The following is a 23357-nucleotide window of genomic DNA, read 5'->3' on the forward strand; positions in this document are numbered from 1 at the left end:
CCCTGCATAGCAAGAGTAGATGGCTGCTTGGAACTTAAGCTACTATGAGTCTAGTGACTCTTCTCAGAAACCACTGCACAACTCTTCCTATCGGTTCTGAGCCTAGATTTTCCTACAAGTTGCCATAGGTAGTGCAGACAAGGCAAAATAAAAAACCATAGACATAAATCGCTTGCTGCTCTAGACATCGGCCCCCAAATGCCTTTTGACAAACACAACTTTGCAAGTTGTCAGACTGACATAGTATATATATATATATATATATATACAAAGAAGTATTTCATATATTGCTGAATTAATAGAAGGCTATCACTGGATCCAGCACAAAAGATGATTTTGGCAAGCTGAATTGTTTGCTGTATTGATAATTGTATAGCCAGCATCCGATGGCATTGACTGCCTACAGATGCATCGCAAACAATGGAACCTGAAGCATTATGTTTAGTTTACAAGCCTCTGAGTCTTGGGGTATAAAGTATAGGACAATAGTGCTACATAAAAAACACTTTAAAGCAGTATGAAACATAACAATTTTTACAGTGTATTCGGTTTTGCAGAGAACTGAGAACTGATAATACCAAATTCTTTTTATGAACTTCCTTTGCGGAAAGCTTCAGGTTTTGCAGGCATAAATAATGGAGTTGGCTGGTTTAAAGTCCTACGAGTTTAGAATTTCTCTGTACCCTTGGGGAGAGGGTGGGCAGAGTACAGCTCCACTGACTGCCTCTTGTGCTCTTGCTTGTTGTCCCATGCTTCCTCCTCAGGCTCATATGTTCCTTTCAAGACAGCGATCCGATCAGACAAACTCTTGCTGTGTGGGTATAAGACGTAGTTGTATGTGAACGAGGCCAAAACACCACCAACCAGGGGTCCAATCCAAAACACCTGTAGAAATATGGAACCTTATTATTATTAGCTCTCAAGATTTAGAAATACATTTTCCTGTCAAATGCCATGGCAAGTGTCACGTGACCATTCAAAGCCAATCTGGTGCTTGCTGGTAAGTTTTTCCATGGTCAGAGGTCATTGAAGGGTTCAATTTCCAGATCCAAATACATCAGCAGTTAAAGATGAATTTCAGGTATAGCAATTTTTGCATAGTTACATTTATCCAGCTTGGACCAATGTAAATATGTATGTACCATGCCAGGTCGACTCCCTTGGAAACTGGAATTCACTAAGCCTTGGTTAAGCTGCTCTATAGTTTTTGCCTTAACTTCACTGAGGGGAGAGGCAGATGAGCTGGACCAGCACAGACAGGGCATGCTGGACCATCACTACCAGAAGACAAGAGGGCATATAAGGAGGAGGGGGGGGGGGGGGCAGGGTAGGGAACTTTCCTGGAGTATTTAATTTTTTTAGCAAGTTATGGGCACATTGCAAGTGAATAAAAAGTTATTTATGGAAAGGAAAAACTATGTTTCAAATAATTGATTTTTTTGTGTTTTTACCTGCAATGTCTTTACCTGGTGACAGGGTCTTTTTAATTAAAATTCTCACAACACAGAGAATTCTGCATGAAAACATTGACATGTGTATTGCAGCCACAATGTATTTAGGAACATTAAAAAAAAAAAAAAACTGTAAGGCTTCTTTCACACGGTCCGCCTCCGCAGGCGGATCCGTGTTGCTCAGCGGGGATCGATCCGCGATCCCCGCTGAGCCGGGCGGATGACAGCTCCGTCTCCGCTTGCAGAGCGGAGAGGGAGGTGTCTCAGCACCCGCTGCCCTCTATGGGGATCGGAGGAGAGCGGACCGCTTGTCCGCTCTCATGAGATCCGCTCCGCTCTGATTACTGAACGGATGGAAAAATAGGGTTTCCATCCGTCCAGATTTCAGCACAGGATCGGATGCGGATGGCAGCGGGTGTCAGTGGAGGTGACCTCCGCTGACACCCGCTGCCCCATAGAGCTGCATGGAGGATCCGATCAGATCCGCCTAAAAAACTGACAGGCAGATCTGATCGGACCGCCCGTGTGAAAGAGCCCTAAGTGTGTTTTTTTTATAGTAAGGTGGCATGCATACCCCTACATATATAATTTATTAAATGATATGCTTCAAATTTCAAAGTAGGGTAAAAGCATTAGCAGTGCTTTACAGATGTATTCAATGACATATGCTTTTCAATTGTCCCATCACTATACCGGGTGTGTCCTACATTTTTTGCATCCCTCGGGTTTGGCAGGGGGTGATGTTTTAGACACAGTTCATGAATTCCATCATCACACCTCATGGAATAACGCTCCCCTTGGATATTGAACTCACCAGATCACAGAAGCAAAAATGCCTTAGCCACAGACACCTTCTCCCAACAGAGTTTTCTATGTGCAAAGATCCTCCTCTCCTCAGCACTAACTCTTGAGTATGTGTTTTGTCCCCCAGACCTTGTACCTGTTGGGTACTCCAAGGTAACTGGGTCTCTTTCTTATAGGGAAAATTGTCTGGCTCTTAGATCTATAGAGTTGGTGTCCTTGTGTGTGCAGATAAGGAAAAAGGAGCCCCAGTAGACAGCCAGCTTGCATGCACCTTCCCCCATGCATACAGGCTGGGGCTCCTTTCTCCATGAGATATGGTGATGGGATTTATGAACTGTATCTGAAACATCATCCCCTGCCAAACCCGAGGAATGCGAACAATGTAGGACTCACACGGTGTATTGATGGGACAATTGAAAAGCATATGTCAATGAATACATCTGAAATGTGCTGCTAATACTTTTACCTCACTCTGAAATTTGAAGCATATCATTTTATGATGTGTATTTTTTATAGTGGCGGCTGTTTGTACATATAATCCTGTGTCTATTAACAATTAGGACATATGGGTGCTAGGAGAACTGTCCGGAGCCACGATGACATCACTCCCGCACATGCGTGCGGGAGCCGCTATTTACGGCACAGGACTCTAAAGGAACGGCTCAGGTGGGGCATGTGTCGGTGACATCATCGGCTTCATGTACAATAAATATCTCCTAAATGGTGCACTTTTAGGAGATATTTACACTACCTATAGATAGGCTTTATTATAGACTTACCTATAAGAAAAAGTCAGAGATGGGAGTTTACTCCCACTTTAAATCTTTTGCATCTGTTAAATTAAAATTATAAGTTTTTGCGCAGACTGACTTTTTTTATTTTTCCTAAACAATTTATTGAAGTTAAAGTTGTTTCCATACAGAAATTAGCCATGTATCAATTACAAATTAAAAAGTTGTGTCTGTAAGCACAATGGAGATATACAGTATGTACAGTTTACTGCAAGAGTCTAAGGCTTATGATTAGAGGTAATAATCATTACAAACTTATTAGAACAAAAAACAGTAAGTGAGTAATCCAGCACCTAACGGATGATGCATTGTAAGGTAACATAACATTAGAGGGAGATAGGCATTAGGGGGAATGGTGGTATGAAATGAGAAGGAGCGGGGAGTCAAGGGAAGAGAAGGCTTCATGTTTTAAGCTCCTGGATAATGTGGCTGGTACGTATTGAGAGGCCGGGGAGAGCATGGTCAATTATTTTTGGCAAGGGGTTTGGTCCATGTGGGCATGTCAAACTGTGTAGAGAAGAGGGTTCAGGAGTGTAAGAGGTGACCTATATCGTAGAAGGGTCTAATAGGCGGCGGAAAGCCTCAGTGGTTCGAAAGAGTATCCAGCATGCCCATGAGCAGACTGACTTTTAACTACCAATGATAATTCTGGAATATCCTTACAATACCTTTGTATTTCTATTTTTGAATAATTATTACCCCTCTGTTACTTTTTTAATAGCATAACAGCAAACTGTTGTCAAATTAATTTAAGCTTTGCTGTAGGTATGAATCATTATAATGACAGGCCTCATTATAAATTAAATATAAGTCATAAAAAAAAATGATTAGTTTATGTATGGAAAGGAAAAACTGAATTTGAAAGAATAGTTTTTTTTTTTTGTGTTTTTACCTGAAATTGCTTTAGTTGGTGACTGGGCCTTTTTAATTAACTTTCTCACGACACAGGGCATTGTGCATGAAGACTTTGAAAGGTGTATTGCAGCCACAATGTAGTTAAGAACATTTTTTTTTTTTTTAAACAAATAGATGTAAGGGTGTTTTTTGGCAGTAGGGGGGCATGCATTCCCCTACATATATAAGTTGTCATCTAAATTTTTAGCATCTGTTAAATTTGAAATATCAGTTTTGAGTAGAGATGTACAGAACTGTTCGCCGGCGAACAGTTCCTGGCGAACTTCGCATGTTCGCGTTCGCCGCTGCGGGCGAACATATGCGATGTTCGGTCCGCCTCCTATACATCATCATTGAGGCAAACTTTGACCCTGAACATCACAGTCAGCAGACACATTCCAGGCCAATCAGCATACCCTCCCTCCCACACCCTCCCACCTCCTATAAATAAGCAAGGGCAGCATCCATCTTAGATCATTTCTGTGTTACTGAGAGCAGGGAAAGTGCTGGTGCTGCTGCTGCTGCTGCTGTTATAGCTGGGGACAGTTCCCGGTCTTGTTAGCCAGTGTTCTTGGTACACTCCTGCTGTAAGGACAGCACCCCAAAAAGCCCTTCCTAGGGCTGGTATTTGAGGTTTTTTTTGGATATATATATATATATATATATATCTATTGTCCCCAAAAGCCCTTTTGAGGGCTGGTATTTGTGTAATTTTTTTTGTTCTGTGATATATATATATATATATATATATATATATATATATATCTATTGTCCCCAAAAGCCCTTTTGAGGGCTGGTATTTGTGTAATTTTTTTTGTTCTGTGATATATATATATATATATATATATATATATATATATATATATATTGTCCCCAAAAGCCCCTTTGAGGGCTGGTATTTGAGTATTTTTTAATATATATATATATATATATATATATATATATATATATATATATATATATATGTAGCATGTCCAGAACCAGAAAAAAAAGATCATATAGGTGTAAAAGGGGTTCCCACCATCCCTGCTCTACTGAAAAATTATCTTTTTTTCTGGTTCTGGACATGCTACAGAGCTGAAACTTCACAGGTACACTTTTTAGACCCCCTAGACACTAAATCACACAAAAAAAGTTCTTAAAAATTGTCATTTTTGATAGAGAGCCAATTATTGGAAAAAAAAAAAAAACTTAACAAAAAAAAATGTCTTTGGATTTATTGTTTGGGGGGTCTAAAAAGTGTACCTGTGAAGTTTCAGCTCTGCAGCATGTCCAGAACCAGGAAAAAAAGATCATATAGGTGTAAAAAGGGGTTCCCACCATCCCTGCTCTACTGAAAAATTATCTTTTTTTCTGGTTCTGGACATGCTACAGAGCTGAAACTTCACAAGTACACTTTTTAGACCCCCTAGACACTAAATCACACAAAAAAGTTCTTAAAAATTGTCATTTTTGATAGAGAGCCAATTATTGGAAAACTTAAAAAAAAAAAAAAAAAAAAAAACTTAAAAAAAAAATGTCTTTGGATTTATTGTCTGGGGGGTCTAAAAAGTGTACCTGTGAAGATTCAGCTCTGTAGCATGTCCAGAACCAGAAAAAAAAATAGAATCAGGGTAAGGGCTAGGGTTAGGGTTAGGGCTAGGGTTAGGGTCAGGGCTAAGGTTAGGGTTATTTTTAGTGCTTAGGGTTAGAGTTAGAGGGGTAGGGGTAGGGCTACTAACTCTAACCCTAAGTATCTCACCGTAACCCTAACCCTAGCCCCTAACACTAAACCTAACCCTAACCCTCTAACCATAACCCTAACCCTCTAACCTTAACCCTAACCCTCTAAGCCTAGCCATAAAAATAACCCTAAACCTAACCCTAGCCCTAACCCTAACCCTAGCCCTAACCCTAATTCGTAATTTTTTCTGGTTCCGGACATGCTACAGAGCTGAAACTTCACAGGTACACTTTTTAGACCCCCCCCAGATGCTAAATCCAATTTTTTAGTTTTATTTTTTTTTTAATTTTTCCAATAATTGGCTCTCTATCAAAAAATTACAATTTTTAAGAACTTTTTTTTGTGTGATCCCTCTCCGGCATGCCACAGTCCAGGTGTTTGTCCCCTTGAAACAACTTTTCCATTACTATTGTGGCCAGAAAGAGTCCCTGTGGGTTTTAAAATTCGCCTGCCTATTAAAGTCTATGGCGGTTCGCAATGTTCGCCGGTTCGCGAACATTCGCCGATGTTCGCGTTCGCCGTTCGCGAACAGCGAATTTTATGTTCGCGACATCACTAGTTTTGAGCAGACTGACTTGTAACTACCAATGATAATTCTGGAATATCTTAACAATACCTTTGTATTTCTGTTTTTTGAATAATTCTTGCCCCTCTGTTACTTTTTTAATAGCATAACAGCAAACTGTTGTCAAATTAATGAAGCTTTACTGTAGGTATGAATCACTATAATGACAGGCCTCATTATAAAATAATAATTCATAAAGAAAATTATTAGTTTAAGAAGGGCGAGTGTATATTTTAATGAATAAACTATGATCATTATACTGTATGTAACAGTCTTTAAACCTGTATTTACTGCTTTGCCATATAAGGGGCCACGACACAGTTTTATTCAGGATGGTGCTGTATGTCATAATCTGTACTACATTAATAATTTAATTATAGATGTTCTCCTTGTATATTATCATTACAAATGCTTTCATCTGTAAAAATAAAGTTAATGATGAAAAAGAAATGTATACTGGTACTGTTATTTTGGAAATCCTTAAAACAAGTGCAATATGTATATCTAAACCTCAGACTTTTTTTCATTTTGGATGGAGTAGAGAATGGTTAAAACCCATGTCATATTTTTTGCCATCTGTATCCCATGGGGGAGATTATCCTTCACATCCTATCCCAGATTTTCTCAACCTTTTTACCCCAGAGAAGCAATTTACATAATTTTCATGTCTCAGAAAACTCCTGCTAAAACCTCTTTATTGGAGGTCATGGGGGAAAAAGCTCTTTACAGTGGTGACAAATGTGAAGAATGCCTCAAATACAGTTAGCTAATTAAAATATTAGCGTCATGCTTCTGGCTCTGACAAGTAGTTTTGGGCCTACAACTACGCAGACACCATCAGATGGGAGGTCAATCAACCACAGCTCAAGGAACCCCTAGAAACCTCTAGAGGAACCCAAAGGGTTCCACAGAACCCTAATTGAGAATGGTTATCCTATCCTATTGGTACCGCAGGAAGTGTGCTTATCCCAGCTTGCAAGTGTGATCCAGAAGAACTGTACATGATGGGAGGTGGATTTTGAGGCAATGGAGTGTTTTGTAGCTTTAAAGTGGTTATAATCTCAAGCAGTGTAAAACAACATTTTACAGTTGTTAAATCTAACCTCATCATAAATCCAAATTTCCTTAAATAAAAACTTGCCACTGATGAGTTTTCTGGTTTGCAATGGGCAGGTCAGATGATCGCTGTATGTATGTTCCTGAGCAATTCACGATTCTGCGAGTAGTCGTGTCACAATGCGGCATCTACGTCATTGCAGGAAGTTATGCTTGACCGCGTTTCCAAGGCAATGATATGTCACTTCCCCCTTTTACTAGTCTCTTCACAAAGAGGAGAGGTTGGATGGGGAAGCTGCTGCCACCAGTCAAGGCAGGAAGGATGGGTGGGGGGCAAGGTCTTTCACTGACCACGGAAGATATAGGCACACTGCACTCTTGCACAGCGTGCTTGTATCTAACAGTGTGATGACAGGAGATGTAAACTGACCACGAAACACGACTCTTCTGCTTTGCTTACTGTGGTCAGTTTACTGTCAGGAGGGGGGGCACAGGCAGAATCAACCAGGAAACTAAGAAGAACAGCAGGCATGATTAAAATAATATTTTGAAAAAACACACATAAATACAATAAAGAGCCAGTGCAATGTTTTTTTTGTTATGTTTACAAACACTTTAACCGTAGTAAGCTTTTTGCGCCTAGAGTTGGACTTTAAGAACAGTGGCCTTCGTTTACTGTATGTAAGTGCCTAAAACAAGATTTTAAACTATAGCAGTTAGTTAAAGGAAACCTATATGGTATGTAGGCTGCCATAGCTGATTTCTCCTTCTTAAAATACCAGTGGCCCAACAGTCATGTTAATCCAGCGGCTTGAGTACTTATAAGTTCTGACCCATAAATAGTATGCAGATCAGGAGTTCTGATTTTAGTCCATATTTATTATAGATTAGTGAACCACAGTATACTAATCCCAGAGACAGCAAGGTAACTAGCATGCTTAGAAATTGACCTGCAATGGCAACCCCTGTATTTCTCTCAGTACAGGTTCGGTTCTTTTCATACATTAGATACACACATAGCAGGGAGAATTGGGTTAAGTAGGTACAAGCTAATTTCCCTGTCCTCTTCATTTATAAGAATTACGTCAAGGATTGTTGATCCAGGAAATATTCAATTGCCGTAGGGATTCAGGAAGGATTTATTTTTCCTGATAGGGGAAAATTTCACCATGCTTTATAAGGCTCGGTTCACATATATGCGATGCGGGAAGGCTGCGAATTCGCAGCCTGTTCCCGCATCGCACACGCACCCCCGGCAGTTCACACTGCCATATGCGATACGATGGGGGTGTCAATGTAATCTTAACGACACCCCCAGTTTGATCGCATATCGCAGTGCGATCGTGCAGTTCGCACAGGATCGGATCGCACAAGTGTGAACCGCTGTGCGATCCGATCCTGATGCGGCAGTAAAAATGCCTCCTGTGCGTGTTTGCTGCGGGTGCGATGCGAATTTAGCCATACAAACTGTATGGCTAAACTCGCACCGCACAGCTGATCGCATGTCATGTCGGAGCAGTGCGCTCCGACATGACATGCGAAAACCCCGCACACGCAGTAGTGTGAACCGGGGCTGAGAGATTTATTTGCCTTTCTCTGGATCAACTGTGGGTATACAGTTCTGTTTATGTATTGCTATTTCTGTTAGTTGAACTTGATGAACTTGTATCTCTTTTTCAACCTGACTAACGATGTAATTATGTAAAATATCTATGCATGATGTAACGAGAAGTGGAAATGGCCCCTTTACCAAAAAAAAAAAAAACCCTCGTACCACACAAATCCAGGCTCTCATTGACAAATTTTAACAATCTTTATACTGGACAAGCTCCCATTTGTCACTCCAGATGGATATGTCTGTGTTTTCATTTTTAAAATTCCCTTAAAGGGTATTTAAAACTTTCTCTGTTTTGGAAGGAGCGGTTAGAACTACTGTCAGATTTTTATTGCTGGTGTCCTCGCTGGGGAGACGTGCTCCCTCTTCATGTCCTGCTGACCACTATCAGCAGGGTTGAAAGTGAGGAATAATACAAAAATCCTATATTTTGAGTTGTCACCAGGAAAGGAATAGAGAGGAAATCTTCTCATGTGGACATTTGTTCATAGACAACTGTCTAAGAGGGATTTCCTTGCTTTGGGGATATTTTTTCTCACTTCCTGTTGTGTTTAAAGAACAAGAAGTAATTGACACAAATGGCAAAAAAACCCCAACCCAACAGAGGTTTTATCCATTTCTTTATCAAAGTTTTTCAAAAATGTTTTGTCATTAGATATATGTTGAGCCCACTAACTAATGTAGTGCATATCCTCAATATTTCCAAAAGCAAAAAACCTACAGAATTATAGGACATTATTCTTGGTTACTTTACATCTCAGTGTTTGCTAAAGATATATTTCAATACAACATATCAGCACACACAAACATAAAATAAGCACCAAACCTTTTACAAAAGATAAAAGTCTATAAAAAATACATATATTTGTTTACCTCTAAGGAGTGCTAAAAGCTAACATGCATAATAGCAGATGTATTAACTTCTCTGAGAAGAGTACTAACATTAAATGTGTGCATGGTTTTAGCTAAACTCCTGCAATAAGCTACTGTAAATAATCCACTTAAATAAATATAATGCATGTATACTGTTTTATCTACCAATGGATTTGCATGACTGCTCAACAAGTCTTGTAATCCAGCCATTGATGCAAGACAGCACAGCCAGGCACTGCAGTCTGGTCCTAGAACCACCCACAAGCCTCTGAGTGGAGAATAAAGAATGAGGCTGCCCCTCTGCTCTCCCCTCCTGTAAGCATGTTCACAGTCTTAGACTGACAGCACTGTGCAGTGCAAGAGAGCCTTGATAGGCTCAGTAAGTTGTAACAGGCGAATCATCCTTGTTTTTTTTTGCCATGGGTTTGGTAAGTTTAAAGGCAAATCCCACTGACGGTTATATTGGGCAATTAAACTACTGTCAAAAACGCATGAGATGGTGCACACTTCTCATAAGGAATATGCACCATAACAAAAAGAAAAACAAATAGTTAAAAATACTATACAATTTCATGCAGGTTCAAGGGCAACAATGAATATATACAAATCATTAAATACAATCCATGGAGGATGCCATAAAGCTGCACATGGTGTTACAGAAAAGTACGATAGACTGTCTCAGCGGCAGCATACTTTGACCATGCATATTTGGTTGTGGAATTATTTTTGTTTTTACAATAAGCTTGGCTTGCATACATAAGCAGCTGGTACAAACAAACTATTTGCTTCACTAAGTGCTACAGAGTCTCTAAACACTGCATGTACTGTATGTAACTTCAGCTACATACAGTACACAGTGCTGGGTTATGGAAGTGAGACAAAGGCTTTCCATCTCACACCCCGATCAAAACAGAGTCTGACTGAGCGGCGCTCAGCCATTCATAGGCAGCTTTGGATTCTGTGAATGAATACAAAGCTTCCTCTGATTAGCCAAGTCTGAGAGCGTGATGTCATCAGCCCACTCAGCCAATTACAGGAAGCTTTATATTCATTCACAGAATATAAAACTGCCTATGAATGGCTGTATCCCAAACCTACAGTATTCACCTAAGAACCTATGGTAGCAGCAAACCCACTCCTCATCTCTATCAGTGAGTCCCTCCTATCAGTGACTCCCTCCCTCCTTCAGTCTGATTGCTGCTTTGCAGGGTATTATGGTGCACTAATAATAAAGTGAAAGTCCAGACTAAATCTAACTAAGCCTAAACAGGTCCCTCCCTCCTCCTAATTCCTATACCCTATAGAAGGAAGATGCTTATATGTAGCTATTCTCAGGGCGCTCCAGTCCAGTCACATGATCAGCTGGCTTCAGAAAAGATGAGAGACAACCGACAACGGATGCCCCATAGTAAGCCTATGAGTGACAATGCCATCCATCCGTTGTCATCGCTCTCTCCTTTCCCCTGAAGTTGGCTGCTGGGGGGTTTACTTGACCGGACCGAAGCTCCCTGAGAATAGGTGTCTAAGCATGTTTCTTCTACAGGGTAATTAGAGTAGGAGTTAGGAGGGGGTGGGAGCAGATTTAAAGTTATAGTAAAGGCAGAAGGTTTTTCATCTTGATGCATTATATGCATTAAGATAAAAGACCTTCCGTGTGCAGCAGCCCTCCTCAGCCCCCCCTAATACTTACCTGAACCCATCTTGATCCAGAAATGTTGCAGGCGAGACTCAGCTGCCTAGGACTCCCCTCCTTATTGGGTGAGACACAGCAGTGGCGCACCATTTGTTCCTACTACTGTCAATCAAAGTCAGTGAGTCAATGAGGAGAGAGAGGGGGGGCGGGGCCTAGCTGTGGCTTAGTGTCTGAATGGACACACAGAGCTGTGGCTCAGCTCAGGTGCGCCCATTGCAAGCTGCTTGCTTTGGGGGCACTCGTCAGCACGAAGGGGGCAGGAGAGCTGAAGAGGGACCCGAGAAGAGGAGGATCTGGGCTGCTCTGTGTAAAACCACTGAATAGAGCAGGTAAGTATAACATGTTTGTTATTTTTAAGCAAAAAAAAAAAAAAGGAGACTTTAGTACCACTTTAAGCTGACTTGGATTTAGCCTGTATTTCCAATTTAGGAAAGATTCAGGCTATAATACTAGTTGTATATTAAAATGACTAGTTAATGAATACAAGATTAAACATTATTGCGTATTTATATACCAGGATATGTATATCCCAGTAGTTCAACCAATATTTTTGTTTCTTGATTATTGCATTTTATTATTTTACATTTTTATAACTCTGTAACTATTACTGCAGGCTCTTACCAGAAAACAATAACATCAAGCATGAAGCGATCAGAAGATGAATAGGTCATCTTCTTACTCCCAGGAGAGTAAACTTCATTTAAAGGCTTTATATAAGGATATAACTATGTAAAAATGTAAGTCTCACCCATTGATCTTTGAAGATGCCAGTAATGGCTGCAGGTCCCAGGGATCGAGCTGGGTTCATAGAACATCCTGTGAAATAGATCTGTTGGAAGAAATAAACATTTTTTTTTTCCTACAATATCATGTATACCAGCAGAGAGTTCATCTGGTATATGTTTGAAAAAAAAAAAAACACACTAAAATATATATATTTTTACATCAATGGAAGGGAACCTGTCAAGAAGCAAAATGCCTACAGTATGTGAACTGTCGGTTGTCATTCTTTGACTGCTGAACTGGTTTTAGTGAGAAGACATCATGGAATTCAAGAGGGTCATATACAGAAGATGACAGCTTTCATCTGAGGCTGCTCCCACAGTCATTTTGGTTTGTGACAGAAACCCTTTGTGCTGTAGGTATCAACTGAAGTTACTTCTACCCAGCCACCAATCAGCAGTAGACCTGTCCTGAAACACCTTTGACACCTTTGCTGCCTTGTGCGATGTGCTGGGTGTTCAGTGTGACCCCGTGCCTTTAAGGAGGGGTGGGCTCCCTCTAGTCACCTGTCCTCCATCTATCTCATCAGAATGCATGTACTCCCATTATGGAGACTCTTTAAATTGTAGAGTTAGGGACTGCAGATAACAGGGTGCCTTGCCGGGGCCTGCAGTTATAGGTGGAGGTGGTGACCACTTTTTGTATTATCGTTGATATTTATATTGAGCCAGGCAACGCACGGACACCTTTGCTGCCATTGTGCTCTGTGCTGGGTGTTCAGTGTGACCCTGTGCCTTTAAGGAGAGGTGGGTTCCCTCTAGTCACCTGTCCTCCATCTATCTCATCAGAATGCATGTGCTCCCATTGTGGAGACTTTTTAAATTGTAGAGTTAGGGACTGCAGATATCAGGGTGCCTTGCCGTGGCCTGCAGCTTACGCATGTATTTGCAAATGTGTTCAACTAAACCCCTGTTTTTAACGCATACTGTTAGACAGGTCAATTCAGTTGGTCGTTGGCTGGTTGGTAAGCTGTGACTGGAAATCTCATCGTTTTTTTTTACCTGTCCTGAAAGTATGAACCTGATTGGTGATATAACTCCAATTGTTAGGAGGAACATGAATACATACACCCTTGGTGACAAAAGTATTTTCCCCTCTCTGTCTATATATACACTATATTACCAAAAGTATTGGGACACCTGCCTTTGCACGCACATGAAGAAATCCAATTTTGAGACCGCACTCAGGATGTTATGATGAAATCAAAAGTTTCTTTATTCCTCATAAATAAAGTAGACAGACAGTGTGCAAACAGACGTGTCAGGTTGACGCGTTTCACGACGCTGTAGGTCGCTTACTCATAACCTGCACGCACATGAACGTTAATGGCATCCCAGTCTTAGCCTGTAGGGTTCGATATTGAGTTGGCCCACCCTTTGCAGCCATAACAGCTTCAACTCTTCTGGGAAGGCTGTCCAAAAGGTTTAGGAGTGCGTCTGGGAAGGTTTGACCATTGTTCCAGAAGTGCATTTGTGAGGTTAAGCACTAATGGTGGAGAGAAGGCCTGGCTCTCAGTCTTTGCTCAAATTCATCCCAAAGGTGTTCAATCGGTTTGAGGTTAGGACTCTATGCAGGCCAGTCAAGTTCCTCCACCCCGAACTCACTCACCCATGTCTTTTTGGACCTTGCTTTGTGAACTGGTCCAAATCATTTGGTGGAGGGGGGATTATGGTGTGGGGTTGTTTTTCAGGGGTTGGGGTTTTCATGTGTGTGTAAACGCAGGCGCCCTGATAATTTTAGTAATATAGTCTATTTTTATAGAGAGGGTATAGAAAAGAATCTCCCCCTTTCAAATAATCACATTTTATTGCTTTGCAGCTTGAAATAAAGACAGTTTTTATTTTATCCAACTGTATTTACTCAATGCAACTTATAACATCCAAGTGAAATATATAACACCAACATGTCAGATAAAAAAATCGAAAACAGAATCACTGAGTTGGAAAAAGGATCTCCCCCTTGTGTCAGTATTTTGATGAACCACCTTTTGCTTTATTTACAGCCTTTAGTCTGTTGGGATATAGCTCTTACTCTTCTTTGTACATCTAGACTTTGCAATACTTGCCCAATCTTCTTTGCAGAACTGCTTAAGTTCAGTTAAATTTGATGGTGACCATTTGTGGACTGCAGTCTTCAAGTCATTTCACAGATTTTCAATGGGGTTTAAGTATGGACTCTGACTAGGCCATGCAAGGACATTCACCTTTTTCTCTTTCAACCACTGTGTGGTAATTTTTGCTGTGTGCTTTGGGCGATTGTCATGTTGAAAGGTAATCCTTCTTCACATTGACAACTTTCTGGCACGGGGCAGCAGATTTTCCTCAAGAATGTGACGGTATTTTGCCCCATCCATTTTATCTTCTATCTTGGCAAGTGCTCCAGTCCCTGCTGCAGAGAAACACCTCCATAACAAGATATTATCACCTCAATTCTTTACTGTAGGAATTATGTTATTTCGATGGTGAGCTGTATTGGATGTCCACCAGACATATCGTTTCATGTTGAGGCCAAATTATTCAATTTTAGTCTTATGATATAACACCTTTTTCCATGTGGCCTCAGAATCTTCAAGGTGCGTTTTGGCAAAGAAGTGGCTTTTCTATTGCAACCCTCCCATACAAGCCACATTTGTGGAGAATTTGTGATATTGTTGTCACATGCACACATTGACCACTCTTTGTCATAAATTACTGCAGAGTTGCTGTAAGCCTCTTGGAAGCCTCTCTGACCAGCCTCCTCTTGGCTCTTTCATCCAGTTTGGAGCGACGTCCTGATCCAGGGAGGGTCTGTGTTGTAACAAATAATTTCCACTTCCTAATAATAGGCTTCACTGTGCTTCGAGGCATTGATAAAGCCTTTGAAATCTTTTTGTATCCATCTCCTGACCTGTGCCTGTCCATAACCTAATCCCAGAGATCCTGGTGACAGTGCCTTGCCACCTAGAGTTGATTGTTTGCTTCAGTTGCACTAATAGGGACTGAAATGCTGCAGGAAAGCTTTTTTCATGCTGACCTAATCCAAATGACCACAGATGATCACAGTTGAAAGTCAAATGGCTTTGTATGCCATTGAGAAGATGATTTATTACAACTGATTGAGTTCACAAGTCATTTGTAGGAGGGGGGTGATTCTTTTTCAACTCAGTGATCCTGTTTTTTAATTTTCTTCTGACATGTTGGTGTTATATCTTTCACTTGGATGTTATAAGTTGCACTGAGTAAATACAGCTGTATAAAACAAAAACTGTGTCTGTCTTTGTTTTAGGCTGCAAAGCAACAAAATGTGATTATTTTAAAGGGGGGTCATTTTTTCTATACCCACTGTATATAAAACCATTTAGCAATTGAGGGTATGGGGAAGATACACTATGACAAAAAAGGATTTTGTTTTGGATTTTATCTATCCTATTTAAATGTATGTAAAGACCAAACTTTTTTTTTAGTATTGGATTTAGTGAAATAGTGTTTAAACTCTTGTAAGATGTATATTGTTGTTTATGCCCCCCTAAGAAGGTTTATCCTTTCTGATTGTCATGGTGGCCATTGATTTCAGTATAGAAAGTAATGGCAAATCTAGAGTTTTTGAGTAGTCACAGGACACACCGACTGTATTATTCCTCAATTTTGAGGGATCTTCTCTCACTTCATGTAATTTCTCTAGGGCAGAAACTGTCCTGGTTCTTACTCTTCTCATTCCTAACAACTCCTGATTTAAAATCTCAAGAGGAATGCAGCTGCAAGTAATATTACATTCTCTTACCCCCAAAAGGTGGCCCAGGGTCACTGAAAGTCCGATGGACAAAGCTGGTGATCCAACATTGTCATTCCTTCTGCTGTCTGTGGATGCGAAGATACAAAGTACAAGCTGGTAGGTCAGTAACAACTCCACAACGAGAGCCATGCCTGGGCTTCCCGAGTTCACCTACAGAGGAGAGAAGGTTCCTTATTAAACTGAATATCTGCATAGTCAACCACGGATCATACTGACATCTATAATGCAGCCTTTTGTCTACCAGTTCATAATCAGAATGTTATAGAAGAAGACTATAACTGACTGTGGCTAATATTAGCTAATAGCATTTAAATGGACTTGTTCTGTATTGTTGAAAAGGTTCTGTAGCTTATTCAAGTCACCTCTTCAGTTCCTCAGTTCAATTCTTCAGGGCATTTGGATTGTAAGAGGAGTCACTTACTCGGTTCACTTCTTCAGGGCAAATGGTTCATAAGAGGTAGTAAAAAGACCATCTACGCCAAACTGGAACAACCCTGAACTGGAGTGGGACCTTTAATACTATCTGTCCACCAAATATAATGCAATAACACCTATGTAGGCTTCCTAACACCAAAGAATGGGATCATGTAACTAGAACTGATTGGTTCCACACTTTCCCACCTCCCATCCTATTTATGGACAGCCATCATCTGCCTTGACACGTTCCATGGGGACTGGATTAAGGTGTCTTAAAGTGTAACTATACATGCCGGGGTATCTTCCTGACATTAATCAAAACTGTGGTTTGGATAAGCTGAAAAACATTTTACAGAACAAGTCCAGCTGAATGTGACTATTACTAGCTTTACCATGACCTGAATGAATGAGAAATTTCACAGAAGTAATTAACTATAAATCACTCTTAATGAAACATATTGCAATTATTCTATAGCAAGATGTTACTAATTATCTGTGTTCTGGTCTGATATATAGAGTGGCTATTTAAGAGAATGTATATGACAAAGAAAACGGAAGGTTCTACATATTATTAGCAGCCAGAAGAGGAATGCTTAGAGTGGGGTTCGGGATTGGAGACTGCTATAACCAGGGTCTGGAAAGTGGAGATCATCTTAATGTGCTGATAAAGCTCGAATCACTTACCAAAAGCCTATGTCCAGCCCAAGCATTGTCTTTAGTTTAGATAGCATGGGAACGGATTTCAACCTTTGTCAGGTTTTTACTGTGACTTCATTAGAGAGTTATCCCCTCACTTACTATTTTGGTGACGATAGTTTGACCAGAAAGGAATTGATGGAAAATCTGCACTAAGGGTGCAGGCTGCAACAAAAAGCTGGGGCTCAATCCTTACCCCTACTCAAATAATTAAAGGAATTTTTACAGTATATCTGTCTGGGTTGCTGGTAGAGATTTCCCCATGCTTCCTGTCTGTTAACAAGTTGTCACTGTGACAGGAAGTGAGGGATAATCTCATTGAGCCCCAGATAGCTGTATAAACTTCACAGAGGTTCTAAGCTTTCCATACTCGACAGGAAGAAGGGTCGATCCCTGATACCTAGATTAGTAGGTGTAGCCTCCGTCCCAGGAAAACGTTTTGGAGCAAGTTTGATGCCTCAGGTCAAGGAATTGGGACTTTGCGGGCTTAGTAAAATGCTATATTTATTAAAAAATAATAATAATATGCTGATAGCAAAATAATGATACAAACAATATAAACACAGTAAGTGCCAATGGGTTATAGACCCATGTGAGTAAGTGAAGATAGAACGAAAGGTGACATTCCACCATTCCACCTTGTCACCTTTCGTTCTATCTTCACTTACTCCATGATTCCATGCATGTTGGATATTTCCTATTACTACTTAAATAATCAAACACTTTAACCACCAAGCCTCATGACCTCCCATTATCAGTTACTACAATTATTTTCAGGATAATGCCAAATTACCTCACTATGTGCTATGATCTCAAATCTTACAACTTAAATCTTAGCATACATGTATATTATATTTACAAAATGTTGGTATATTGATTGTTGGAAGGGGAATCATTTCTTACAGACAGGTAACATTCTGTGCATTAATCCTAAAGAATCAGGAAACTCCTGAAATTAATGGAGAATTCAGGTATGGATTGATCTGGGAACTAATTGGCAAACATATAAGAGATATATGAAGAAAAGGAGTGGTTATAGGTGGCCCATAGACCCTAGAGGAGTACAGTCAATAGAGAGGTGAGAAGAAGCAACACTAGCTTATTGATGGGAAGAACAATAGTGACTGGAGCGAGTTTTTTAACCTTTCTGATCGATTGTTTCAATCTTGTTGTTTTAGTAGCTGGGGTTCCATGGACGTAATATTAACTATGTATGGACATGACGTAAACTAGTTTTGGCCAGTAGATTGTTTTAAAAAAGAGCTGGATGCCTTTCTAAATGCATAACTGGATATTCATTTTTATAGGTAATAACACATGAGATTGCTGATCCAGGAATATCTGGTTGCCTTTGGGGGATCAGGAAGAATCTCCCCCTCCCCCAACCCCCCACTGGAACAAAATGGACCATGCTTTATATGATTTTGTTCCTTTCTCTGGAACAAGTGTGGGTATAGGATTATGCATATGGATGTTTACTATATATTTATTTTTTATATTGTAAAAATAGAGCTGCGTTTTTTTATATTATTTTTATAGTTTTTATTTCTTGTGTCTATCTCACAGTTGAGTTGCTACTCTTCTAATATTATATAATATGTATAATATTTCTATATTATTGCATTTAAGCAACATTTTTACTTTTTTTTATATTTTTTATATTGGTTGAACCAGATGGACTTGTTTTTTGTCAACCTGACTATGTAACTACGATCGTACCTTGATCTGGCAACACAACTGAAATAGTTTACTTTTATCTCAGGTCTACAGTTGTTTTTAGATTACCGATTTCTTCCCAGAAAACTAAAGTTTTCAGCATTACATTTACAGGGCTACCTATAAAACTTGAAGAGATGGTAAAGTTTTACATTTTTTTTCATTAAAATAACAAACATGTTATACTTACTGTACCTGTTCTGTGCAATGGTTTTGCACAGAGCAGCCCCCAATCCTCCTATTCTTGGGGGCTCCTGGCTCCTCCCCCCTGCTGAGTGCCCACCAAAGGAAGTTGTTTGCTGTGGGGGCACTCGTGCTTGCTCCCGAGCTGGCTCTGTGTGTCCATTAACACACAGAGCATGGTTCGGCCACTGACAAGCCCCTTGACCCCTGCATTTGTTTCAAGACTTTTCTGTTTAGCAAGTGCTTGGAGATGGAAAAAAAAGGGCAGTTTGTCAAAGCAGCTGTCTCTTTGCTCATTGCATTTGCGGATGGCTGAGGAGGGGGTAGTGCCCTGTCCCAGCTAGCCTTAGACAGCACATAGGAAGATGGACCAAAGTACAACATGTCCTTTGTCTCCTGGGGAATAGGACACATTCATAAATATTGAAGTGAGACTATTTCTTTAAACCTGAAGTAAAAAAAATTACAGTTGGAAGTAAATTAGAAGCTATCACCTTCACTTTCCATGTAAAGTGCCCCTTGTAGTTGCCATACAAAAATAAATTAAATTACCAGTGATGTATTTGTGATACTGCCCCTTTAAGATTGCACTTTACCTATCAGCATGCTGAGCCAACACTTTATTTAATTATACGCATTATGCAAAGCAATAATATGACGTTCCAGAACAGAGAGACTATTCCAACTACACTGTGGACCAGGTTTGTCAGTGCTTTCTGTTTTTAATAAAATTCCTGCTTTAATACCAGTAAAAATATATTATTCAAATCCTTTCCATGTTGTCATTACATGTTTTATCTAAATGATATCAAAGAATGCCAAGTGAAATTAATCAGGCTCACTCCGTCTGCAGGGTTACCTAACAAACGCTAATTTGAATAAATGTAAACAGATTGTTGTACAGTAAAAATAGGACACTAGGTGAGATCAGGCTGAGATAAAAAGACAATGAGGCAGGGATAGGAATCCATTGATATGGAGTATATAGCTGACATATTCAGAGCAACGCGGTGAAATCTACACATAGCACAAATGTTGAGGAAGGCAATATTATTGGCCTTCAATCAAAGAACCGTTCATTGTTCAATGTGCAGTAACCCATAGCAACTAATCAGATATCATCTTCTTACTGATGTATCTACAACAAACTGAAATCTAATTGGTTGCCATAGGTTATTGCCACATTGCACAGTATCATGGCTCAATGCACTGCGTTAATGAACAAGGAAAGTAAACACACTAAAGTAACAAAATATGGTCAAAACATTTTGCAAGCATGCTGAACCTGTTTTGGTTGCAAAGTAAGTTGTTGCTGCATATATGTGTGATTGGGGACTGCTACAAGAAATGGCAGCTTTTGCAATGTTTTTATAGCAGGGAAATTAGTCATATCTGTGAAATTGTAATTATAAAAGACAATCTGTACAGAGAAAATATATCATCCGCCATGGCTGAACTCTCCTTCTGAAAATGCTAGCTGTCTGGCTGCTGCAAAGCATCTGGAATTTTCTGAGTCACTAACCCACTCTCTTAGTGTGTGAATGCTTGCTTATTTAATATTGTAATATATATAGAGAGAGGGGGAGAGGAAGAGGGAGAGAGAGAGGATGATATAGAGAAAAAGAGAGGGGAGGATAGATAGGGAGAGAGAGAGAAAGAGGGAAAGAAAGTGAGAGAGAGAAAACGAGAGAGAGCGGGAGAAAGAGAGGAGGGGGATATATATATATATATATATATATATATATATATAGAGAGAGAGAGAGAGAGAGAGAGAGAGAGGGTGGGGAGGGAAAGAAATAGAGGAAATAGAGAGAGAGGGGGGAGATATAGAGAGAGAAGAGAGAAAGAGGGGGAGAGAGGGGGGAGGGAGAGAGAGGAAAGAGAAAGAATGGGGAGAGAGTAGAGAGGGGGAGGGAGAGAGAGGAGGGGGAGAGAGGGGGGGAGAGGCGAGGGGGGAGAGAGAGAGAGTGGGGGAGATGGGGGAGGGAGAGAGAAAGAGAGAGAGGGGGGTGGGAGGGAGAAAGGGAGAGAGAAAGAGAGAGAGTAGAGGGAGAGAGAGGAGAGAGGGGGGAGGGAGAGAGAGGAGAGAGAAAGAGGGGGATGGTGGAGGGGGGGGGGAGAGGGTAGAGGGAGAGAGAGGAAAGAGAAAGAAGAGGGAGGGGAGAGAGGAGAGAGAGAAAAAGAGGGGAGGGGGGAGTGGAGAGAGGGGGGGGAGAGGAGAGATAAAGAAGGGGGAGAGAGGGGAGGAGAGGGGGAGGGAGAGAGAGGAGAGGAGAGAGAGGGGGGACAGAGAGAGAGGAGAGAGAGAGAGGGGGGGAGGAGAGAGAGGGGAGGGAGAGAGAAAATGAAAGAGAGAGAGAGAGGGATTGGGAGGGGAGAGAGAGAAATGAATAGATTGATAGCTATGGTGAGATATCAGCTGCCTTGGCTGAACTCTCCTTCTGAAAATGCTAGATGTCTGGCTGCTGAAAAGCATCTGACACTTTCAGAGTCACTAACCAGCTCTCTCAGTGTATGCATGTTTGCTCATTTAATATTGTAATAGATAGATAGATAGATAGATAGATAGATAGATAGATAGATAGATAGATAGATAGATAGATAGATAGATAGATAGATAGATAGATAGATAGATAGATAGATAGATAGATAGATAGATAGATAGATAGATAGATAGATAGATAGATAGATAGATGGATAGATGGATAGATAGATATGGAGGCCTTCTATTTAAATACACATAGAACTTACCGCATTAATGGCCAGATTTCCACGAACATTCGCTGGCGCTAATGCATGTATGATGCCAGCTCCTGCAATCGCCCCTACCAGCTGTGCAATTATGTAGAAAAGGGCTCTTAAAATAGAAATATGGGACCCCAAAAAGAAAGCTACAGTGACTGCTGGGTTTATATGGGCCCCACTGACATGTCCAAACGATTGTACTAAGGTACCAATGGCAAGACCAAAGGCCATGGAGATCTGCAGAACACTTGGCCCAGGCTCGGACCATTTAAGGGCAGAACCTATCCCTAAAAAGACAAATATTAAAGTGGCCAGAAATTCTGCAAACACCGCCCGAACAAATGCTAAGGAGCAGAATTCGTTCCTCATTGTGCTGTAAGCAAAAAAAAAAAAGTAAGACAGGAATGTTTTGTTCTCAGGATCTGTCTGCTGTTTACTTGTGTGGCATTACAGTGGCATATATATATCTAGAGGAAGAACAGGGAATCATTCCAGAAAGGGTTGTACCCTGGAAACAAGACAGGTCCTTAAAACTTTCCAGCTCAGAGGAATTCAGATCTTCCCTATTAGATCGATAGATAGATTTGGAGAGATAGATAGGTTACCAATACAGATAGACAGAGAAATAGATAGATAGATAGATAGATAGATAGATAGATAGATAGATAGATAGATAGATAGATAGATAGATAGATAGATAGATAGATAGATAGATAGATAGATAGATAGATAGATAGATAGATAGATAGATAGATAGATAGATAGATAGATAGATAGATAGATAGATAGATAGATAGATAGATAGATAGATAGATATGGAGGCCTTCTACTTACATACGCATAGCACTTACCGCATTAATGGCCAGATTTCCACGGACATTCGCTGGCGCTACTGCATGTATGATGCCAGCTCCTGCAATTGCCCCTACCAGCTGTGCAATTATATAGAAAACGGCTCGTAAAATAGAAATATGGGACCCCATTAAGAAAGCTACAGTGACTGCTGGGTTTATATGGGCCCCGCTGACATGTCCAAACGATTGTACTAAGGTACCAATGGCAAGGCCAAAGGCCATGGAGATCTGCAGAACAGTTGGCAGAGCTGAAGACCAATTAAGGGCAGAACCTATCCCCAAAAAGACAAATATTAAAGTGGCCAGAAATTCTGCAAACACCGCCCGAGCAAATGCTAAGGAGCAGAATTCGTTCCTCATTGTGCTGTAAGCTGAAGAATAAGCAAGACAGGAATATTTTGCTCTTAAAATCTGCCTGCTGTTTACCTGTGTGGCATTACAGTGGCATATATATATCTATAGGAAGAACAGGGAACCATCCCAGAAAGGGTTGTACCCAGGAATCAAGACAGGTCTTTAAAAGTTTCCAGCTCAGAAGAATTTAGACCTTCCCTGATGGTAAAATAGAAAGTTCTCATGTTCACAAATGACATCTGAGGCATTATGTCAGTGTATGACATACCGGTGACACCCCATGCGGCACACATTGCTGAATGACATCCAGATTGCCTAATTAATTGCATGGTTCCTCAATAAATATCAGTTACTTCATATACAATAACTATTT

General features: G+C 40.4%; 1 protein-coding gene across 2 annotated transcripts; it reads right to left on the reverse strand.

Annotated features, from left to right (window-relative positions):
* Window positions 1–570: 570 nt before the first annotated feature.
* LOC309546390 (aquaporin-5-like) lies at window positions 571–23051 on the reverse strand. 2 transcript variants are annotated; one of them, XM_082246049.1, is made up of 4 exons: window positions 22628–23051; window positions 16008–16169; window positions 12214–12294; window positions 571–885 (listed from the first exon to the last, which is right to left on the reverse strand). In XM_082246049.1, exons 1-4 carry the CDS (start codon window positions 22988–22990, stop codon window positions 667–669), a joined length of 825 nt encoding a protein of 274 aa, XP_082102175.1. In that variant the 5' UTR covers window positions 22991–23051; the 3' UTR covers window positions 571–666. The 2 variants fall into 2 exon arrangements, with proteins under 2 accessions (XP_082102175.1, XP_082102174.1); XM_082246048.1 differs by lacking the exon at window positions 22628–23051 and adding an exon at window positions 21783–22195 and having other exon boundaries at window positions 572–885.
* Between the last annotated feature and the right edge of the window lie 306 nt (window positions 23052–23357).

The sequence above is a fragment of the Pelophylax lessonae genome, assembly GCF_965119305.1.
Source record: "Pelophylax lessonae genome assembly, chromosome: 2".
Taxonomy (NCBI): domain Eukaryota; kingdom Metazoa; phylum Chordata; class Amphibia; order Anura; family Ranidae; genus Pelophylax; species Pelophylax lessonae.

What these genes read in the sequence shown, in the direction of transcription:
- LOC309546390 (XM_082246049.1), bottom strand. Translation starts at nt 22,990, where the DNA reads ATGAGGAACGAATTCTGCTCCTTAGCATTTGCTCGGGCGGTGTTTGCA. An exon ending in CCCTGGGCCACCTTTTGGGG is followed by an intron (nt 12,295 to 16,007) that starts GTAAGAGAATGT and finishes TTCTTCCAACAG; the next exon opens with ATCTATTTCACAGGATGTTC. An exon ending in GCATCTTCAAAGATCAATGG is followed by an intron (nt 886 to 12,213) that starts GTGAGACTTACA and finishes ATATTTCTACAG; the next exon opens with GTGTTTTGGATTGGACCCCT.